Source organism: Typopeltis vanoorti, chromosome 2 (genome assembly GCF_054136105.1).
Source record: "Typopeltis vanoorti isolate ZY-2024b chromosome 2, IOZ_Tvanoo_1.0, whole genome shotgun sequence".
NCBI lineage: Eukaryota > Metazoa > Arthropoda > Arachnida > Uropygi > Thelyphonidae > Typopeltis > Typopeltis vanoorti.
This window is the reverse complement of record NC_143550.1, coordinates 115,731,822-115,749,582: the sequence shown is the minus strand read 5'-3', so window position 1 is coordinate 115,749,582 and position 17,761 is coordinate 115,731,822. Positions and strand designations below refer to the sequence as shown.

At 35.0% G+C, this 17,761-nt stretch overlaps 1 protein-coding gene across 2 annotated transcripts in view; it reads right to left on the bottom strand.

Moving 5' to 3' along the window:
- The window catches only part of LOC150109360 (alpha-catulin-like), a 439,125-nt gene that overhangs the window by 232,837 nt on the left and 188,527 nt on the right, over positions 1–17,761 (bottom strand). For both annotated transcript variants that reach the window (XM_090407671.1, XM_090407679.1), the window contains exon 3: positions 16,453–16,628. In XM_090407671.1, the coding sequence (XP_090263797.1) occupies positions 16,453–16,628 (176 nt within the window). The remainder of the gene's footprint in view (positions 1–16,452; positions 16,629–17,761) is intronic.

Sequence of the window (17,761 nt, the reverse complement as noted above, 5' to 3'; positions counted from 1 at the left end):
GACAATCATTTCCTACTCTGCTATTTAGATCCCAAACAAGGACCAACTTTTCCTTTTTCATTGTGTCGGTTGCTTTTTCTAAAGCATCAAAAAATTCCTCCACTTCTACCTTAGTAGAACCTTCTGTGGGACCATAGGTACAAATAAGTCTCATTGTCCAATTCCCCATTCTCATATTTGCCCACATCACTCTACTTGAGACTGCCTGCCATTCAAGAAGATTACCCTCATATTTAGTGCTGCATACTATGGCTACTCCTTCTTTTCCTTGATTGTCATTGCCTGGATATAACATTTTGCATTAATTGCTCAGAAAGATCTCACCAGTTTTTGCCTTTTTTGTTTCAGTCACTCCTATTAATTCTGGTAGATCTGGTACTTATCCAATTCCTCAGCTAGCTCTATTTCTTTGCCATTCAAGCTTCTTATGTTAATAGTACCGAACTTGTTCCAGTAATTGACTTTTCACTGTTCGCCCTGGTTCCTGGCGAAAACAACGGGGACCTTGTTTATCTGGGCGACGCCCCACCCAGCTTTAAATTCTGTCATGTTGTACCATCATTTTATATTGTGGTTTAAACCAATAAGAATACAATTTGGTCAGCTAAGTCCAAAATGCCAGCCCATCCTCTTTCGTTCAGTATCCAGGTAGAATATCTAACAGGGTGCACCACAAGAAGTTGAGGATTGGACATTAGGTCAGGTTGGATTATAAATCTAAATTTCAAGACTAAGAGCTGCTGAGAATTTAAGAATTTTTTTCTAATCTGATCCAAAATAATTCATTCACCTCCATAATATTTTGTTAGCACTTTGAAGTCATTAATATTACAATCAAGAAAGGCCAGTAATTCAACAATTTAGCTGACTTTTAATGGTAACTCACTTTTCTTTCTCTCTCTCTCTCTCTCTCTCTCTTTCTTTTTTTTTTATATACCTCACCCACACATAAAGATCACAAGCCTATAGCAAATCAGTGCTGTGTACAGGCAAGAGGATAATTTACATTTTTATTTATTTTTATTTTCTTGAACAATTGAAGGTTATATTAATTTTTAGATAGGAAGACTGGGGGGAGGTTGTTCCAAAGAACAGAAGTGGATGGAATGAAAGAGGAGGTAGTGAAGTTGGTTTGGTGAGTTTCAAGATGAACTGTAAAAGGATGCTGGTTAGCAGCAGCTCTTATTCTAATGATTTGAGAGAAAAATGGAGGAATAATAGTTGCCAATTCATCATAGCAATAACCATGACAGTATCTACAAAAGAGGCACAAAGCAGAAACTGAATATCTGTGAAAGAGGGATTGAAGTGGATATATGAGAGAGGTATCAATACTTAACTGGATTGTCCTCTTCTGGATAGAAATTAGCAATCTTAGAGAGGATTTTTGTGCACCACCATGGATTTGTATAGATCTAGCAGTTGTGAAGGTGTGAAGTAGTGTCTTGTGCAAAAACATACACTGAGCTTTTTGGCAGCTGTAAAGCTATGGTAGAAATATGTTTTTGGCAGAAAAGGTTGGAGATATAGGGCATCCAAGAAGGAAAAATCTGTTCATGTTTAGATATCTGGGTATTACTAAAAATAAGGGAGAGGAATGTGAGCTCTTCCTTGCAAGAGATCAGACAGGACTGAGTTTTGGTGGCATTGAAGCCGACATGATTATCCTTGCCCCCTGAGTATGAGGATATGCTGAAAAGTTGTGATAATCACCTTGAAAGAAATGACATGTCTTCTTATATATCCTAAAAGGAAAAAAAAAAAAATTACAATTTGATGAAACATGGGGGTTAAAGGGTTATAAGATATGTTCTTTCTTGCTTATATCAGTTGCTTTAATATCAATTTTGGTCTAGGTGTTTATCAGAACTTTTTAGTCCCCCCCCCCCAGACATCAGTAGTAAAGAAATGAAAGAATAGGCAGATGATAATAATTTGTTCTGAGAGTCTGAAGATGAAATGGGAACAAATATACCAATATAGCTAATTTGTCTTAAATTTAGAATAAAAGGTAGAGGAATTACCAATGCCACTTCTTATGAAAAGTGACCATTGAAATATTTATAGAAAATGAAAGCAGCAGAATATAAGGTTTGCATGAAAGAGTGCAATGAATTGATGAAAGATGGGTTGTCAAGCAACCTAATTGCTTTCTTCTCTAATGCATCAAAGATTTTAGGGAGCTCTTAGTGAATTTGTTATTTCTATAAAATTTGTTTATTTCTATGGATTTGTTATTGCTATAAAATTTGTTTATTTCAATGGATTTGTTATTGCTATAAAATTTGTTTATTTCTATACATTTGTTATTTCTATAAAATTTGTTTATTTTTATGGATTGGTTATTTCTATTAAATTAGACATCAGTTGTTTTAACATCAATTCTGGTCTAGGTGTTTATCAGAACTTTTTAGTTTCCCCCCCCCCATCTGTTTTATCTGTTTTGTTTGCAGCATTACTTTATGTAATGCTGCAAACAAAACAGATACCTTATTTTTTTGGAAGCTAAATTGGCGATTTTATATTAAGTAAGATAGGTGATTAGTATCATCTTGTTAGGAGATTTGGGTAAAGTTAGTTATTGTTAAAAATTAAGAGAAACGTGTGTGTGTGTGTGTGTGTGTGTGTGTGTGTGTGTGTGTGTGTGTGTGTGTGTGTGTGAGAGAGAGAGAGAGAGAGAGAGAGAGAGAGAGAGAGAGAGAGAGAGAGAGATAAATAATACAAGACTGAGTTTTACAACACTGAAATAAAAAGAATGAGAACCACCATCAAATGCAAGACTTTCCTTCACAGTTCTTCACGATATTCTAGCCTTTTCACTCTTTTCAGATGGTTTCAGCTACAGTATATTCTGAAAATTCAAACTTATACAATTTCAGCCAAATATTCTAAATATTAAAGATATCTCATAAGCATTAAATATATGATAAATTTAGTTCAATCCTTTATCTGTGTGTAAGCAAACAAAGTTTGCACCTGAAAAAATCTTCAGGACTGAGGCAAGGTGGTGCATCTGTTGGCAACTTGTAACAAAGGTGGACCAAGCTCTCATCACTCCTTGTCTCAGTATCTCCCACCATGTATCTCTTTGCGGACATGTATAATGCTATGCATTAAGGGAAGGGCTACTACCCAAACCGGTTTCGACCATTATTGAGGTCTCATCAGTGGGAGGCAGACCCAGAAGTGGTGACACTAAGGCAGAAGCAATGGAGAGGTAATATTTACCTATATGAGTTGTCAACCGGTGTACCACCTTTCCATTGTGGGAGATACTGAGACAAGGAGTGATGAGAGCTTGGTCCATCTTTGCTACGAGTTGCCAACAGATGCACCACCTTGCCTCAGTCCTGAAGATATTTTCAGGTGCAAACTTTGTTTGCTCACACTTGGATAAAGGATTAAACTAAATTTATTATAGTCTAACCAAGAACAAAATAAACTTCCAACATCTTTCTCTAAATCCTTCTCTAAATCCAGAGTAATTTAATAATAAGGTGGTACACCGGTTGGCAACTCATATAGGTAAATATGACCTCTCCATTGCTTCTGCCTTAGTGTAACCATTTCTGGGTCTGCTTCACACTGATGAGACCTCAATAAAGGTCGAAACCAGTCTGGGTAGTGGCCCTTTCCTTAATGCATAGCATTATACATGTCCTCAAGGAGATGTGCTTTGCATGGTGGGAGATACTGAGACAAGGAGCGATGAGAGCTTGGTCCATCTTTGCTACGAGTTGCCAACAGATGTACCACCTTGCCTCAGTCCTGAAGATATTTTCAGGTGAAAACTTTGTTTGTTCACACTTGGATAAAGGATTAAACAAAATTTATTATAGTGTAACCAAGTGCAAAATAAACTTCCAACATTAAATATATGATTCATATATCATTTTGATCACAAGAAAAAGTTAGTATATAAAACACATTACTATTTAGCTGACACATGAAAAGACAAATTCTGAAACCTTGAGTCAACATAGTAAGCTGATACTGAGCCTGATGAAAGGAGAGCAACTCTTTAAAATTAAGTTATCATCCAATTATTCTCAATTAATTCTATGAAAATAATGATTAAATTACATTACCTACAATATCAACTGAGCCACCATAGCACAACCAATTTCAAACCCTTGGGTTGGAAAGACCTGGGTTTGAATCCCATCTAGGATACAAAGGACCTTTATCAGGGCTTTTCAGTTGAAGGTGAGTTAGCCAGTCTCATACAAAAGAGGCAGCGTTTTACCTCCAAACTCAGATTTTTCATCCTATAGAATAAGCAAACTGGCCAGAAGAACACACACAACTAAGTCATAAAACACTATGCAGATAAAATTAACTAACATGTCAATGTGTGGTAATTAACACCTCAACCTATAGTTGGCATAAACCTATTTGATTAGGTTTATGCCAACTATAACTTTGCGATAATCAGCCATACCTAAATAAGACAGCCAGTATAACCACATTACAACAACAAACTAATAACTTAACTAGTTTTGCATATACTCTAATATGCAGCAGCAGGATGAATCAGAAATTATAATTGAAGATATTAAAAACCAGCAAACTTACAGTGTTCAAAAGTAAAAACAATGCAAAATCACAAGGACTGAATAACTAAACAGTCAAGTACATGTAACCAACACTGTAAGAGCTACTGTTAAGATGGCAGCTATAACACCAATGATATCAACTTCAAGAAGTTCCACTAACTAATGAGAGAGAGAGAGAGAGAGAGAGAGGCCCAAACATGGTTGAAAATAAGGTCATGATCCTTGTTACACTGCATTAATAAACAAATCATCCAGAAGCTTCCTTAAATTTTCAGATGTGACTATTATAAGTAATACATGGCATTTTGATTTGCTGTGAGAGAGAGAGAGAGAGAGAGAGAGAAGAGAAAAATTGGTTGAGAATAAAGCCTTCATTACCACCTGTTCCAAATAGATCTCCCTGAACAGTACATTTTTTCTATGTATAAAGTAGCACACATGCAGATTATACAAATTATGGGTAGTAGTAGAGAATGCTTTCATCTCCTAATATAGCCTACTTTCACATTCTACTGCTTTAAGAATAGGGCTATTATCTCCATCATGTGCTTAATATACAGTCAAATTAGAGACCCCCTTTGTAACCTCTCTGGGTGTGAGAAACTGTTTTTAAAAGATCTTATAAGATACTGCATTAATAAACCATTAATAAACAAATCATCCAGAAGCCTCCTTAAATTTTTATATTTCTTATGATTCTACAGCTTAACTGCTGTTAGGGTCATATCCATTTTATATCGAAATCTCTCTAAGGTGAGCCAATTTCTGATTTTTATTCTCATCACTCAAGTATGTATACCCTGCCTAACAAGATTCTGATTATGCCCATTCTTTTGTGCTGGATGGAGGAGAATAGTATATATCGGTAACTTCCAATAAGTTTCTATGATCAGATACCTTGTCTTATGAATCAAGCATAAAACTCTGAGATGTAATCTTTTTTAAATAAGACAAATTCTATAAGGTGTTCATCATACACCTGAGGTCTAAGTAACAGCTAGTAAAATTGTGTATATTTTCTGTTCCTGTTTTTCTTCTCTCTCTTTTTTTTCTTTTGTTTGTGTGTGTGTGTGAGAGAGAGAGAACAGGCTTCACTCATTGGAGCAGAGTTTATCAATCAGTGTTCTGGAGAAAACTGGCACTCAGTAAGGACAATATGTTTTGCAGGAGAAACAATACAAAACTTACAGGCTAATACTAGCAGTTCTTCAGATGTGGTACTAAGAGATATTTCTTAACAAACAATCAAAAAAGATAACATTGCTGAAACATGTGCATATAAAAAAAAAAAAATAAATAAAAACACCATGTTTAATAGACATAAAGAAAGTGGATAAGTCCACATCAAACAAATCCCACACTGCAGTGACATATGCAACAGCAGCAAACTCTGATTTAAAAATGGAATACATGACAAAAATTGAACAAACAGTAGTTAACACAATAATATGCTGCAACTTGTTTACAATATGAAAGGCATCGTCTTCAATAATGGAGAGCAGCAACAAGAAAAAAAATTATATAAAGATCATTTTAGAAGTGGTTAGGAGTGTTCAAGAGATTAATTTCCTCTGTGATAGACAAAAGGAGTAACTGTAACTTGAATCTGGTCTGAATGACAGTGATTTACAAATCTTTATATAGTTCCTTCAGAATAAAACTTTTGTGAAACTTCTGCCAATGAACTCTGACTAGTTGAAATTACAGTGAGACCAATTAGAAGTCTCACTGCAGAACTGCTCAGGTATACAGTTCCTGTTCTAAATGAATAGTTGTCAATATTTCAATTTATTCAGTAGGAATCAAAACAAGAACAAGGAATGTGGTAAATTCCAGAATGGAAGACGGAATCTAATTTATGTGTTAATAATGCTAAGAAGGATGACAGATTCTAGACTGGACTAAATTTTCAACAGAGGCTAAAATTACAGAATGTTTACAATTCACTGTCACATGTCCTTGACATTAGGAATAGATATATAGCTTATTTCCTCACTGGGAGAAGGAAGTAGTCTATAGCAATAATCTTCTGCACAGTTCTAACATGATAATTACTGGAAGCAAATAGTTTTGGTAGTATACAGATTTTGCTCAACAAATAAAAATCAAAATCTGAGGCTGCTCACATGGCAGCTCTCAGATTTTCAACTGTTTAGTCTTATTACCTTAAGTTTTGATTCTAAGGCTATCTAATCTCAAATCTAAAATTTATTGTTTTCGATCTTACCTGGAATCTGCACACAATCCAGTCTGCATTTTATTCTTGGTTTCATTTTTTTAAAAGAAGATTTAAGAATTAGCTTAAATGTGATTTAAAAGGCACATAGATTTCCTCCATAACTGAACAAATTGGCTACTTATAGAAATTATGAAGCCAGTCAAGAAATAATAAAATAAGATAAGTTGTTGTTTTTTTTGTTTGTTTGTTGTTTTGTCATTATTTTCTTTGTCTATATGAAATTACGAAACTATTTTTGCTTAGTACCTCTTCTTAATTTTTTTTTAGATATATTTAGACAATATACAGTGTTAGGATTAGGAACCATGACATGGAAATATTTTCCATACTCTTCTCCCAGATGCCTAAGAAATCATTGATGGCCATGGATGGGATATCAGTGACAGCTAAGAATGAAGATTGGCTGCCTATTGATCTTCAAAAAGTTAGTTAAGACTAACAGCCTTACCTATTCCCTTTGGGGAATAAAAGGGCATTAGAGGATTTTTTTAATTTATTTTAATAATTAATATACGAAGATGAATAATCACCATTTAAGATGAACAGGTGTTTGAATAGTTTGCAACCGACATCCATTACAATGCACAACTGGGAGTGGACTAGCACTGGGAGTAAAGACGTCTCATTTTCTTTTTACAAGTATATGGAATTTTGGATTAATGTACCTTGTATCAAGTACAACAATATACACAGTATTTTATATATATATATATGAACATATATATATATGTTCATATTTTTTTTATACTGACTGAAATCCAAGAATTAGACAAATGATTAATTTATTTAATGCACAACATGTTTCGTCAGAAAGCCAACTTCTTCAGGCATGAGAACATTGAAAGCAAAATAAAAAACACTACAAAGAAGCATTGTACCACTACAAAATCGGCTATAAACTTCAGTTAAGTTTGAACTGTAGCTACAGTCCGGACTAAAGTTCTATTGTTAGACATCTGTGTGCGTGTGACTTCAAGAGTGCCCCAGTATCTGATAGCAGAGCTAAATGAGTCCAGTAAATTGCAACTAAGGTTACTGTTTATGTGATGAGAGAGTCCAGGACAATTTCCTTAGACCCGACTATGCGGTGTTCTTCCTCGTTGTAGCATATATGAAGGTTTGAAGTTGTTGTCCAGTTTATCTCATGTTGGCGGCCTTCACTATTTGTGTTCACTGAGAACAGGACATGGCTTGAGAGGGCACTTGCTCTGGTTCTGTTGTAAGCAATGTTCCTTTGATGTTCCTCGAGACGTAGGAGGATGGATTTCTCAGTTTGCCCATAATATGGCTTCCGCAGTCACATATGATTTTATACACCCCTTACAAACTGAAGATGGTTGTGAGCCTGTTTGGGTTTGCTTAGAATTGATCTGAGTTTAGGAAGAGTAGAAAAGCATGTTTTTATGTTAAATTTTTTCAAAATTCTTCTTAGTTTCTGGGAGAGTAAGCTGATGTATATATATATACAGTCATACCCCAAAGATAGGTGGGACCAACAAAAAGAGCACAAGTCGAATTCGCATAACTCGGGATATAATTTTGCATGCAATTTATATATACAAACATACAATTGGGACCAAAGGTTTACAAAAACACCTATATTTTTTAAGAAATATAATCATAATTGTAGTTTTTCATACATAAAAAAAAAGAAAGTTATTTCGATGTTGATGGTTTCATAAAATCTAATAGATTTGCCTGACGGCATAATGTCATTTTCTTGTCACCCAAAATTTCTTCATAGCAAGCTAATGATTATTTTATTCCTTGCCTTGTGGCTACAATTAATTCCTCATTAGAATCTATGTCTTCCAAAATCTGTAAACCTTTCTTTTATGATTGTTCTTAGTGTAGATTCCTGTAGATCAAACTTCTTTGCTAGCTCACAAATTTTCATTCCACCTTCAAAATCTTAATGATGTTGTGTTTTGCTTTCAAAGTCAATGTTTTTCTTTTCTTGCTAGATGTAGAAGAATCGGACTTGCTTTTTTTGGATGACGTTATTATTTTTTATGTAATAAAATTTTTATCAAGAACATAACATTAAACAATCGCAAGTTTTGAGAAGATTATAAAAATCGTGTATGAATGGAGACTGCACGAAACACGTCAGTGCTTTTTCACAGCATGTGCAATACTGACGAATGCAGCTGGTGCCGGAAAGATACGACTCATAGTGAGGCATGAAGTGGGACGGGAATACGTACATACAAGAAATCGCGTAACTCCGTATTTGCGTAAGTCGGGGTACCATAAGTCTGGGTATGACTGTATGTATATATACATATACACACATATACATATACACATACACACATACACATATACACATATGTATTCATGACCACTGACTCGGTTACTTTGATACATTTAGAAAGATATTTAATGACTAAAAACCGAGAATTAATAAAAAGCTTTAATGATAAAAAACACAACTAGTTTCGGCTTTTTACAGCCTTCATTGGGTATCTTTTTAGGAAGAGGAAACAATAATAAAAACTGAAGATTCTAAAAAACTGAGAAGCACAGATAAATTGCAGTACATAATTGAAATAAAAAAACGTTGTATAACATTCAAGTTGTTCTTTTTTACGTGCCATTGTTTGTTGTATGCGTGGTAGCAGACTCTCGAGAACGCCAGTACTGAATAACAGCAGTATGGCTATCAGGTATGTTATAGCTTAAATTGTTGTTTAAATGTTCAGGATTAAAGACGATCTCCCTGGATTTCGCTATCATTCTTTCCAATTCATCATGGCAGCGGAAAATGTTTTCAGATCTATCCCAGGAAATTGAGTGACCTTGAAAATCATCATGAGGATTGTTAGAGAAGAGAATATGGCTGGATAACGCACTGGCATGATCTTTTATAGGAGATGTCTCTTTTATCTTCCTCCATACGAAGTTCAATGAACTTATTAGTTTGATCATAATAAGGAACATTATCACACCATAGTTTATATATGTTACCGCTAAAGCTCGAAAGCCATTAATGTGCACATTACCTAGCTAATCTGCAGATTAACTGATTTGCTCCGTTAACATGCGGAATCAAGAGTTTTCCGCATTTTACCTCGGTAATGTGCACATTAACGGCTTCCCTATCGTTAAAGTTCAAAAGTTTGTTTCTCTCATTTCCTTTCCCTACTCCTTCCCCCCTCTCCCTCCACTTTTAGCCAGTGTCATATGTTTTGCAAATTCATTTCCTTAAAAAAAAAAAAAAATCAGCTAACGCCTTTTCATTCCTGTATACGGGAGTAGGCGAGGCCATTTAGCCCTATCTAACTTTTGGAGACTGAGTGGGCAGTTCAATCTCCACTGGTACCCAATCAGAGACAGATGGCCCAAGGCTATCACTAATTAAGCGGTACGCAGTGAAGAGAGACGGCTCAAATGTGCCGCCATCTCGTGGTCCCTAATCTTACCACAATATATTTAATGTCTGAAATAATGTGGGTTCTACGGTCGATTTTCTTGAGTTTACAGGACGAAAAACCCGAGTTTCCGGGAGGAAAAACCTGCTTGCCCGTGCCAGAGATCGACTAACTCGGGAACCGGTCGAAAAAAGGCTTAGAAAAATTTCCTCTAGTCGCAGACTAGACTCGAAACCAAGCCTTCCTTCGTGCGGCCAAGCGCGGTGGTGTGCAAACGCCACATCCACTGAGCTACACAGGCTCTGTTTCATTTCCTTAATTGTAATAATATTTTAAACCGTTTGATTCTTTGTATTATAGTTTTTTAATTGATTGATGATTGATTCTATCAACTAATTTGTTGATTGTTTGATTGTATTAACTTGATTCTTTAGATATAGAAAAATAAATAAATAACATTATGTTAATTTAAGCGTACAGAAACGTTGCTGTTGTTCCAGCAAAGATCTTATTTTCACTTTAACGAGTGCCTAGTAGGTAATTTGCAGATTACCTAGGTAATCTGAGAAATGAAACAATTTTCGGCACTTTAACGGATCACCCTAGTTAATCTGCACAATACCTAGATAATCTGTAGAATAACTGATTTCTGCACTTTAGCGGTAACATATACGCCAGGATATTTCAGATTGTGATGCTTAGGCTTAGGGTGGCTTATAAGAGATCGAATTTTTGGAAATGTAGTGAATAACGTCTGATGTTATACTTCTTAAGGACTTTAGCCAATTTTTGGCAGACCGAACTGATGTATGGGATTGAGATGCTACCTTTAAAATTGGTAATTTCTGTATTGCGGTGCCTAGGAGGATCTATAAGAAATTTCTTAATGGTTTTTTTTTATAATATCCATTTTGTTCAAAGACATGCGAGAGGTGATTAATTTCTTTTTGAAGTTCATCTGGATCGTTTAAAAGAGAGCGTGCTCTGTGTCCCAAGGTGGAAATTGTTCCGAGGTTTTGTGGTGGAAAATGATGAGAAAGATTGTGAAGGTATCTATTAGTATGCGTTGGTTTTCTGTACATAGAGATTCTAAATTTTCCAGAACACTGTGAGAGTTTTATATCCAGGAATGGTAGGGAGTTTTTCATGTTCTAGTTCGGCTGTGAATTTTATATTTGGATGTTGGTTATTGAGATGATGAAGAAAATCCATGAGAGAGTTTTTGCCGTGACTCCATATAATAAAAATGTCATCTACTTAACGCTTCCAAACTTTTGGTTTAAAAGAAAAGGATGATATAGCTCTTGTTTCGAAGTCTTCAAGGTAAATATTCGCCAGAATAAGGGATGAAGGGTTCCCCATCGCCAATATATTTGTCAGAATAGGGGATAAAGGGTTCCCCTGGTTCTGTTTATAGATGGTGTCTTGATATCGGAAGTAGCCAGATTGAATGCAATGCTTTAATAAAGCAAACATTTTTTTGGATAATTTATCCTTTAGTAATATTAATACTTCTTCAGTTGGTACATTTATAAATAATGAAATAATATCTAAACTGGCTATAATATCATTCTCATTGATGGCTACAGTGGCGCACCCAGAGGGGGGGCCAAGGGGTCCGGGCACCGCCAAAGAAAAGGAAAAAACACTAGAAAAATTTCCAAAAATCTTTTCCTAATTAAAATTCATTTTTTTTATTTATGTTGTGTGCTACTTATGAATTAGCGATCACTGCAGATGCTCAGTTATAGGTCGTATGCGATGTATAGTGTGTATTCGCAAAACGTCTACTCAACTCCGCCCCCCCAAAGGTTAAATCCTGAGCGCTTGGCCCCCTCCAAGATTAAATCCTGAGTGCACCACTGGATGGCTATATCTTTTATATGTGATACAAAGTCTATGGTGTTGTTGATGAACGATGAAGACTTATTAGAGAAAGACTTGAGATATTTTGCAAGATGTTTTGATAGCTTCTAGGTTAAGAGTCAATACCTTCCACAATTGAGCGAAAAGGAATGTTTACTTTATGTATTTTCGGGACTCCATAAATACGTGGTATAAGTGGATTTAGAGAAAGGCGTACATTGCGAGGAAGTTCACTTGTATTCTGTAGTAAATTGTTAGTACGGCTTTGTAGTTCACGTGTTGGATCTTCCTGTAATATTGAATATGTGTCGTTTTCAAGTAGCATCTCGAAATTTTGAAGCATTTCTTGAAGCATCTTACTATGGTATTCTTCAGAATTGAGGATAACTGTGGCATTTCCATTATCTGCCGGTAAAATTATTATATTTCTGTTCTTTTTTAGATTTCTAATAGCTTGTCGTTCAGCTGAAGAAATGTTATCTGTTGGAGGTTTTGCATTATTAATAATAAAAATGGATTCAATACGAATCCATTTTTATTACTGCAATACAGAAACTACCAATTTTAAAGGTAGCATCTCAATCCCATACATCAGTTCGGTCTCTCAAAAATTGGCTAAAGTCCTTAAGAAGTACAACATCAAAACGTTATTCACTACACTTCCAAAAATCTGATCTCTTATAAGCCACCCTAAGCCTAAGCATCACAATCTGAAATATCCTGGTGTATATAAACTATGGTGTGACTGTAATGTTCCTTATTATGGTCAAACTAATAAGTCTATTGAACTTCATATGGAGGAAGATAAAAGAGACATCTCCTATAAAAGATCATGCCAGTGCGTTATCCAGCCATATTCTCTTCTCTAACAATCCTCATGATGATTTTCAAGGTCACTCAATTTCCTGGGATAGATCTGAAAACATTTTCCGCTGCCATGATGAATTGGAAAGAATGATAGCGGAATCCAGGGAGATCGTCTTTAATCCTGAACATTTAAACAACAATTTAAGCTATAACATACCTGATAGCCATACTGCTGTTATTCAGAACTGGCGTTCTCGAGAGTCTGCTACCACGCATACAACAAACAATGGCACGTAAAAAAGAACAACTTGAATGCTAATACAACGTTTTTTATTTCAATTATGTTCTGCAATTTATCTGTGCTTCTCAGTTTTTTAGAATCTTCAGTTTTTATTATTGTTTCCTCTTCCTAAAAAGATACCTGATGAAGGCTGTAAAAAAAGCCGAAACTAGTTGTGTTTTTTATCATTAAAGCTTTTAATTAATTCTCGATTTTTTAGTTATTAAATATCTTTCCAAATATGTTCATATATATATATATATAAATAAATATGTATATACTGGTACATTTATAAATATATATATATATATATATATATATATATATATATATATATATATATTTTTTTTTTTTAAAAAAATAGATTTAATGACTTAAAAACCGAGATTACTTATTAAGATTTAATAAGAATAATACAACTAGTTTCGGCTTATAATAGCCTTCATCAGGTATTCTTAAAGGAAGAGAATAGTAATAAACATTGAAGTATCTAAAAATGCAGACTCACGTGAACGCCAATATTGAATAACTGCAGCATGGCTATCTGGGATGTTATAACTCATATTGTTGTTTAAGTGGACAAGATTCAGAAGGATTTCCCTTGATTCTATATTTTTCTCTCAAACTCATCATCACAGCGAAAAATATTTTCTGATCTATCCCAGCAAACAGAGTGGCTTTGTTGATCATCATTAGGATTATTTGAAAAAAGAACATGACTGGATAACGCAGTTGCATGTGATCTTTTGTAAGAGATGTCTCTTTTATGCTCTTCTATACATTGCTCAACAGATTTGTTAGTTTCTCCAAAATAAGGGATATTGCAATCGCACCATAATTTATATACACCTGGATATTTTAGGTTGTGATGAGGAAGCTTTGGATGGCTGATTAAAGAACGGATTTTAGGAAGTGTGGTGAAGAACGTCTTAATCTTATATTTTTTGAGGACTTTTGCTAATTTGTTAGAGACCATGCTAATGTATGGGCTGGAGATGCTGCCTTTAAAATTAATAGTTTCTGTGATAATAATAATAATAATAATATATATATATATATATATATATATATATATATATACACACACATTAAATCAAAAGAGTTATAGGGGTTACGGACTTAACAGTAATAAGTATACTGTCATTTTAATTTATTAACCTTATTATACAACTGTACTGTGCGTTACTGCCACAATAAAACAGGAGAATAATCACCCAAATCTTCCTTCACAATCATATCTTAACTACCTTCCGTATGTGAAGGACTAGGCTCTTCTGGTGTAACCTTTGTTTTTTGATGAAAATGTCCAAAGTGTGCTTTGCTTATTCCTCTTCTTTTCATCATAAATTTGTTTATAGCAAGCAAACGCATCATGTACTTTCCTTTCTACTAATAAGTAGCATTCAACATTGGGGTCCATGTCTTCAGCCATTTTGAGAACATTGCTAACTGCAGAAAACATTTCTGCAAGACCCTGTCACTGTGAAAAGTTTAACTACCTCTTCTTGTTTCTCTTTCCCCTCTTCCTTTTCTTGTTCTTCCTCTTCTGCAACGTGTTGTTCCTCCAGTTCGACCCATTCTTCATTGGTCAACTCTTCACGGGCACTTTCTATGAGTTGAACTATGTCGTCATCATTCACTTTGAGATTCAGATTGTTTGCTAGGTCCACTATTTCTTCACTCAGTTTACAAAGGTCTTCATTTTTTTCCAAACTTCCAAAATTGTGCACAAACCTTTTTAATGTCATTTTCCATATGCCACTCATACACTGAGAGGTCACTTTGTCCCAAGTCACAGCAATATTTTTAATAGCATGATAAATATTAAATGCTTTCCAGAATTGCATGAGAGTCTGGTCGTTTCCTTCAGTAGCAGAAATGGCTTGTGAAAAAGTTCTCCATAGATAATAAGCTTTAAACACTGCAAGAACTTTTGAGCCATCGATTGGATCAATGAAGTAGTGTTTGGAGGGAGAAACATGACCTTGAGCATGTTGAAGATCACTGATATAAGATGGATGACCTGGAGCATTATTTAGAATTAATAAAATTTTAAATTCTGCATTTTCTTTCACAATACCTTTCCATTTCACTCGCATAACAGTTGATTAAGGCAGTCACAAACAATTTTTGAGTCATCCACGACTTCTTATTGCTCCAATAATGAACTGGAAGAGTATGCTTTCTAATGTTTTTGAAAGCTCATGGATTCTCACTGTGTCATATCACAAATGGTTTCAGTTTATATCCAGCCACATTGCTCCCTAACAGAATTATAACACGGTCTTTAAGAACTTTGAAACCAGGCATAGATTTTAGCTTTTTGTAGATGAATGTCCACTCTGGCAATTTTTTCCAAAACAAGGAGGTCTCATCCATATTAAATATTTGCTGTGCCAAATAATTTTCCTCCATAATAATTTTATCCAAAAAAAACTCCTTGGCAGCCTTCTCATCGGAACTTTCAGATTCACCATACATTTTCACATTATGCAGCACAAAACTCTGCTTGAATCTCATGAACCAACCGGAAGAAGTGTGTTGAATTCGTAGTCGTAATCGGGTCCTGCTATCTCCTTCAACATGTTGAAGAGACTTACTGCCTTAGCAGTTATGGTCATAGTGCTAAGAGGTATGCACTTTTGGTTCAGATCCTCTATGCATGATGCAAATAGCTTTTCCAATCACCAATAATACCTTGTCGTAACTTCGTCACTATCACTGAACTTGCAACTTCGTTTCAAGATCAAATGCTCGCCTCTTTTTCTGTGATTCTTCACTAGTTTTTTTGATCGAGTATGTAAGGGGCCATGTTGCACGAAATATTTAATGATAAATACACAAATAATCTATTTCTCAAACACAAAATAATTAACAGATGAACCGATGAAGCCACGTGCTGACTGCCGGGGGGGGTTTGCCTCTGAATGCACTGTTGCCACTGCGCATGATGCATTGTTGCTAAATTGAAACTTTTTTACTTTATGCTCGTGCTCGCTTGCCTCTTGTTCGAAAGTATAGCCGAAAATGTTATTTATTCCCTTATGGGATCATGGACGTATTTTCGAATGGGCGTAACTCGAACAGATGTAAGTCGAGGGATGACTATATTTTCGTTCCTGAAAAGACTACTTGAAACAATATGAGGCAAAATATATATTTCTTACTGTGTCACCATATATATTTTTGATACTGTTCTTTGTGCTCTATTTTTTATGATACAGTCTCACATTTTACAAATGAGTTTTGCCATTGAACTTAAAGTCACTTGAAAGATCACACAGAAGCTGAAACAAGAAAAAAAATATATATATTTTTTTTGTTACTTACCCTATCTTTGGCACTAAGTAATTGCTTAACAACAACTGTATCAGCAAGGAGGAGAACACATGTAACAGAAGACAATAAGGTTCGTGCTGCTCGCACCATCTTATTTTTATCTGCATAGGATCTGAGCTGTCCAGTTTCATCATGTTGGACATCACATAGTTGCTCAATCATAACACCTAAACCATAGTAATATAAAGAGCACATTTCAATGAAGTCTGATTGCTGGAATAAAATATCAGAAACATGAATTTTATATGTGCAACTATAAGAAATGTGATGTACCATTTATCTGAGCAAGAACATGGAATAGAAAATATACTGTAGTACAACTATTAGAATTAGAACAATAAGTACTATTAGTTCTGTTAAATGAACTTAGCATACAACGTGTAGTAATAGGTTTCACGGTATATAAAAAGAACACAGATGGTTAAGAAAATAACATTTTATTAACTTAAAAGCTAATATTTCACTGGTATTATATCCAGCATCTTCAGAGCACACAACACAAAGTTTGTTACAAAGGCAAGACAACCACAATCTGGTGTAAGAGTAGGGATAGTATAAGTGATTACAGCGTGCAACACAAGACTAAAGTCCTAATATGGCACCATCTAGGTTAAAAAAAAAAAAAAAAAAAAAATTCAAAGTTTTGAAATAGTAGTCCAAATGATAAAAAATAAAAGTAATAAATATTAATTTGGTCTTAGGATGCCTGTCTCCCAAATCTTTGGTAGATTTATACAGCCATATTTGTTAAGGTTTGGAGTATGTTTCAAGGCTTCTGTTGATTCCAGGAACAACCTCTCTGACTTGTAGAAGCTTCTGTGTATTACTTTTGTTTCTTTCCAATTGATCTTGTGTGCAGGGGTATCCAAAGCATGGTCTGCCAGACCCGACTTACCATAGCGAAAGTGTTGGATATATTTTTTGTGTTCACTGAGGCGGATGCCCACATTTCTTCCTGTCTGTCTGTAGTAGGCTTGATGGCAAGAACAGGGCACTTCATAGACACCTGGATGTGATAAAGGAGTGCATTTGTCCTTAGGTGAACGGATGAGAGTTGCTAATTTTATAAGGTTTAAATACTGTGCGTAATTGGTGTTTGTTAAGCACCCTAGATATCTTTTCAGATGTGCCTTTAATGTATGGGATGGTGATGGTTTTGTTGTAGTCTTCTGTGGCAGATAGAGGGGATTTATGGGTAGCATTTAGTATGTTATCTATTTTACAGGGATTATAACCATTGTTTAAGAAGGTTTGACGTAGGTGAGAAAGTTCAGCAGTGAGAGCAATGTCATTGGAACAG